The following is a 6,319-nucleotide window of genomic DNA, read 5'->3' as shown; positions in this document are numbered from 1 at the left end:
GGGGGTGGAGGGGTAGTAGGGTGGGTGGTAATGGAAAAACTGAAATTTGAAAGAAAAAAAGCCTTTTTTTTGGAGAGAGGGGATGGGGTAGGTTGGTGAGGGCGGGGAAGGTTAAGAAGGAGTTTTGGAAAATATTTTTCCTTCTCTTGATAAGGAAAATATTTTCCTCCAATTGGAGGAAAATGAATTCATAAGGAAAATATTTTCTAAAACATTTAAGCCAACCAAACAAGGGAAAATTGAAAAATATTTTCCTTCATACCAAACACACCCCTAAATTTCATGTCTTCTTCAGATTCCCAAGTCATCTCGTCCACATTCTTGTTTCTCCAAAGCACTTTAACCGAAGCTACGTCCTTAGTTCTCAATCTCCGAACTTGTCTATCTAGTATAGTAATGGGAGCTTCCTCATATGTTAACTGCTCTGTGACCATGAAATCGTCAACTGGAATGACTCTAGAAGGATATCTGATATACTTACGGAGCATAGACACATGAGAGACTAGATGTACAGACTCCAAGTTGGAAGGCAAGTCTAACTCATATGCTACTTGGCCTACTCTGCGTATGATCTTATAAAGTCCAATGTACCGAGGGCTAAGCTTTCCTTTCTTACCAAATCCCGTAACGTTTTTCATCTGTGATACCTTTAGAAATACCCAGTCGTGTACCTAAAACTCCAAGTCTTGTTGTCGATTATCTGCATAGGACTTTTGACGACTCTGAGCTGCTAATAACCTTTCCCGTATAAGCTTAATCTTCTCAACTGCCTGTTGTACCAACTCTGGTCATACTAACTTAGTTTCCCCAGCATCGAACCATCCGATAGGTGACCTATACTTTCGTTCGTAAAGAGCTTTGTATGGAGCCATCTGAATGCTGGAATTATAGCTATTATTATATGCCAACTCAATAAGCAGAAGATGATCATCCCAGTTATCCCTAAAGTTTATCACACAAGCGCGTAGCATATCCTCAAGTGTATGAATAGTACGCTCAGCCTGACCCATGTCTGGGGATGAAATGATGTACTAAGACTTACCTAAATCCCTAATCCTTTTTGGAAGGACCTCCAGAAAGTATCTGTAAACTGAGAACCTATATCTGAGATAATAGATATAGGGACACCATGAATCGTACTATCTTCTTAATATAAAGCCTTGCATAATCCTTTGTTGTATATGTAGTCCTGATAGGCAGAAAATGGGTTGATTTTGTAAGTCTATCAACAATCACCCATATAGAATCAAACTTATTCTGGGTACGAGGTAAGCCTATGATGAAATCCATATTAATTACTTCCTATTTCCAAGTCGGAATCTTTATAGACTGCAATAGTCCACTGGGTTTCTGATGCTCAATCTTAACCTGTTACCAATTAGGGCACTGAGTAACAAACTCTGTTATATCCTTCTTCATTTCACCCCACCAGTATATTTCCCTGATATCATGATATTTTTTCGTCATTCCTGGATGACAGAATAACGAGAATAGTGAGCTTCTCCCATAATCTGTTGGCACAGACCTGCCATATTAGGAACGCATAATTGACCTCGAAATCTGAGGACTCCATCTCCTGCAATCTCAAATGGTGTCTTCTCTTTTGGAGGGGCAGTATCTCTGTAATGAGCTAGCACATGATCCTAATATTAGCGTTCCTTAACTTTAATTACTAAAGAGGATGTTGTCGTGTCCTGAATAGTAACTCCGATATCACCTGAATCTAGTAGTTGAACTCCAAGATTAGCTAGTTGATGAATCTCACGGGTTGTCTCACTCTTCTCTAGCTGTAAATATTATAGGCTACCCATAGATCTACGGTTGAGGGCGTCGTCTACTATATTCGCCTTCCCTGGATGGTATAAAATATCAATATCATAGTCTTTCAGTAGCTCCAACTATTGCCTCTGACGTAAATTCAATTCTGTTTGCTTGAAGACATACTAAAGACTCTTATGATCCGTATAGATATCAACATGAATGTCATACAAATAGTGCTTCCACATCTTTAGTGCATGAATCATTGCGGCGAACTCTAAATCGTGGGTCGGGTAATTCTTCTCGTGTTTTCTTAGTTTTCTAAAAGCATAATCTACAACCTTACTATACTGCATCAGTACACAACCCAATCCAACACCTGAAGTGTCACAATAGATAGCATAACCATCGATTCCTTCTTGGAGTGTTAGAACCGGTGCTAAAGTCAATTTGTCCTTCAATTCCCGAAAACTTCGCTCACAAGCATCAGTTCACTGAAATTTAGTTTCCTTCTTAGTCAACTTTGTCAATGGTGCTGAAAGAGAAGAAAAGCCCTCCACAAATCTCTAGTAATAACCTGCCAATTCTAGGAAGCTACGAACCTCCGTCGGTGTCGTGGGTATAAGCCAAGTCTTCAATGCCCCAATCTTTTGTGTATCAACCCAGATACCCTAACCTAAAATAATATGACCAATAACAATGCTAAAACTCAGCTTACTGCACCATAATCTACAGCAATGACAGTGAAGCTATTGTCAAGTTACGAATGACTCTCACATTTATATAACAAAAGTAACTTAATCTGTAACAAAAAAAGGAGGGCAGCATTTCCCCTGATTTTACTGCTCCCTCAAGCCTACTATAGGCGATATAACAACACAATATAATCACCAACTGAAAAACAACCTAACTACAATTTAGGACCTTTAATACAACAAAAACCCCAAATATACCATAACACACCCAATCAACAAGTTATCAAGTAGCCTGAAACTGCAACGACGAGCGACCAACCCACTACCCTACCATATGTGGCGTTTCTCCAGCCCTTTATCCTTCCAAACTCCATAAATCAGTAGCACAATAGGCCAACATGAGTGGACTACAAAACAGTCCATTAAAAGTGGAATAAATCGAACTCACGGCTTCCGATCACCGTCCCGTAAGTTCTAACTATTAGGAAATAAATTTATCAACCTTTCTATTTAAAAGCTTAAATACAACAAGTAGGAATTTTTTTAACTATGAAGTACCTTCCAAAACTCAAACTACAAAGAAAAAGGGAGGTGATATAATGATACTTATGTCGTAGGGATCGTTCTAATGTTATCGCTTCTTGATTTCGTACCCGGGATGTTAATCTTCTTTGAAACCCTTGTAGAGAGCTTAAAGATAGGTTTATGGGGGTTCTCTATTCGTGTTATATGAAAAATAAAGCTAAAGATGAATTAATACCTATATATATCAACTTTTGAAAAGTCAAAGAGATACTAGCTTGGCACCCTCGCATTGGCCCTTCTTCAGACGTTCATATTTTTTTATCTGGATGTCGTATGAATGAACGATTAAGAGTGTTGGAAACTACATTCCAAGACCTTTAATTTGGTATATAATATGTCCCAAAAAGATGTCACGACCCCAAATCCTAACCTGTCGTGATGGCACCTATCGTGGTACTAGGTAAGCCAATATTTACGAAAAATTCTAACACATTTGACAAAAATGGGTTTAAAGCAGTTTAAATAGCGAATTTCTCATAAACAGAATAGAAAGATCCCAAAATACAGCGTAGAATAACAACTCCCAAACCGGGGTATCACAAAGTACATGAGGATCTAAGTGGCACAAGTCTAGAATACACTGTTAATATAGTCCTAAACTAGAAACAATGAAAAGAAAAGAAAAGATAGAGGAGAAACAAGGGTTGCGAAAACCGGGCAGCTACCTCGAAGTCTCCAAAGATCAGCTACACAAGGTATCAACACCCACCGTGTCCGGAAACACCTGGATCAACACACAAAATGCAGGGTGTAGCGTGTGTACAACCAACTCAGCAAGTAACAATACTAAAAAAACTGAAAGATAGTGACGAGCTACACAATTATAGTTCAAATTTCAGTAATCTTCAACATAGGAAAAATTAGGCATGCTTCAATTTCAACAATTTAGGCCAAATCAGCTATCCCACATCAAATTCGAGTAAAAATGAATATAAAATCTTTCAGAATACTTCCAAATAGTGATATATGGAAACTAAATGAAACAATAATGACATCAAGAGCATCCTCTCAGAACAATAGTCACTCAATTTTTCTCAATATCTCAGCACTCGGCACTCGGCTCTAGACCTAATAAACCCTTTATTAAGGAGTTCTTGAAGATGCTCCTTCAATTCCTTCAACTCAGCTAGTGCCATGCGATATGGTGGAATAGAAATGGGCTGAGTGCCCGACACTAAGTCAGTACCAAAGTCAATATCCCTGTTGGGCGACATGCCTGGCAGGTCTGTCGGAAACATGTCCAGAAACTCCCGCACCCTCGGAAAAGAATCAATAGTAGGAGTATCAGCACCAACATCCCTCACAAAGGCCAAATAAGATAAACAACCTTTCCAAACCATCCGTTGGGCCTTCAAATATGAAATCACTCTACTGGGAACATAGTCTAAGGAACCTCACCACTCGATCCGTGGCAACCCTAGCATCACCAACATCATGATCTTAGCGTGACAATCCAGAACAACATGACATAGAGACAACCAGTCCATACCCAAGATCACACCGAAATCAACCATACTAAGCAACAAGAGATAAACTTTAGTTTCCAAACCCTCAATGGTCACTACACACGACTGATATACACGGTCCACAATAATAGTATTGCCCACTGGCGTAGATACATGAACAAATAAAACTAAGGACTCACGGGGCATATCCAGATAATGAGCAAAATATGATGAGACATACGAATAAGTGGAACCAGGGTCAAATAATACAGAGGCATCCCTATGGAAAACTGAGACAATACTTGTGATCACTACATCTGAGGCAACATCTGGTCTAGCAGGCATAACGTATAATCGAGCCTGACCACCACCTGATCAGCCTCCCCCTCTAGGGTGACCTCTAGCTGATTAGGCCCCACCTCGAGCTGGTTGTGCGGGTGGTGAAGTAACTGTCGTTGAAGTCGTAGTCTGACTCCTGTGTGAGTCGGACCTCCCGTAAGGCAGGGACAATATCTCTGGTATGACCAAACTCTCCACACTCATAGTAACTCCTCGGAGCTGGTGGTGGGGACTGAAGGGAGCCTCAAGCATCGGGATAATTGGTAGAAGAACCCGGCATTGATTAGCCCTAAATCGTTGGAGCACAGGATGAACTCTGAGCTAAAAGGGCACTGAGAGATGACTAGCCCTGATGAGAACTATATGAACCATCGTTGGATGATACAACAGGTTGATAGGTTACAAGTACATTGGTCATAAGTACTTTTACCTTATGTTTTGATGATCTAACAAACTTACTATCAAGAAGCAGATAAGGAACCTGTTACACATTTACAAGACCTTAAGATCACAAGGTTCCAGGTTGGGATCCAGCATGGGATATCAACTCTTCAGAGTGGAAGAAACAACTGAGGGAATAGATCCCTACCAGTTCTCGAGGACACTATACGAAAGTCAACTCTCCAACTGGAAAGTTGCTGCCTGCACATGCTACTATACAGGAACAGTGCAACAGTCAACTTTTTGTGGAAGACTTTTTACCTACCTTGCTTACATCATTGTGTGTGAGGTCGTACATGTATTATTAACATCAAGGGAGGTAAAATACATTCACTTGAACACTTAGAGATTTTACTCAAGCTCACTCACATGACTATCCCACAAGAAAGTTTCAAGTGCTTCAAGAACAAAAAACAAAGCAACTACGGACCAGTTCCCATATCAAGTCATTTTATGTCCTTAGTTGAGTTGTAACTTTGTAATAGTTCTTCACTTGTATTTCCTACTTAGCTTGTTTAGAAGCATTCTGTAGGAACTCCTTTGTAAACCTTAAACCTGTGTGTTTAAGTCTTGGCTAGAGTTAGTCATGTTGTAAAGTCTTTGTAATAGTGTTATTACAAAATGGCTTGTAATAGGTGTGTTACAAGTTAGTGAGGGATTAAGAGGTTAATTCCTAGGTTGTATAGGTTGTAATCTAAAATTTGCTCAGTAGTGAAGTTGAAATCCTACAAGGGTACGTCGTGGTTTTTAATCCCGTTGAGCTGGAAATTTTCCACGTAAAATTCCTCTTGTCATTTATTTACTGTTATGTGTGTGTACTATTGAACCTGATAGAGAACCTGGTTCTGTATAGAGTTTGGTGGACCCTTATATTCTATCAACGGTGAACTGGACGAGCCATCTGAGCATGCCTATAAGGACGACCCCTGCAGTGGCGAAAATAACTCCCATAAGGAACATCGCCAAAACCACTCAGTCCACGAGGCCTCTTGGCCTCCCTCTCACCCTGCTCCTAACAGCAGACCATCTTTATCTACCGGGTAGTGTTGACTACCT

General features: G+C 40.0%; 1 protein-coding gene across 1 annotated transcript; it reads right to left on the bottom strand.

Moving 5' to 3' along the window:
* Window positions 1–215: 215 nt before the first annotated feature.
* On the bottom strand, window positions 216–1,010 carry LOC138887080 (uncharacterized). The gene is made up of 2 exons (XM_070168793.1): window positions 799–1,010; window positions 216–468 (listed from the first exon to the last, which is right to left on the bottom strand). Exons 1-2 carry the CDS (start codon window positions 1,008–1,010, stop codon window positions 216–218), a joined length of 465 nt encoding a protein of 154 aa, XP_070024894.1.
* Window positions 1,011–6,319: the final 5,309 nt, after the last annotated feature.

This window comes from Nicotiana sylvestris, chromosome 3 (assembly GCF_000393655.2).
Source record: "Nicotiana sylvestris chromosome 3, ASM39365v2, whole genome shotgun sequence".
Lineage (NCBI taxonomy): Eukaryota > Viridiplantae > Streptophyta > Magnoliopsida > Solanales > Solanaceae > Nicotiana > Nicotiana sylvestris.
Note: the sequence above shows the minus strand (reverse complement) of the source record. Positions and strands in the feature narration are given on the sequence as shown.

Excerpts from the sequence above, each read along its gene's own strand:
- LOC138887080 (XM_070168793.1), bottom strand. The coding sequence starts at position 1,010 with ATGGGTCAGGCTGAGCGTACTATTCATACACTTGAGGATATGCTACGC. Across the intron at positions 469-798 it reads TTCGATGCTGGGGAAACTAA|ATATCCTTCTAGAGTCATTC; the intron begins GTTAGTATGACC and ends TAAGTATATCAG.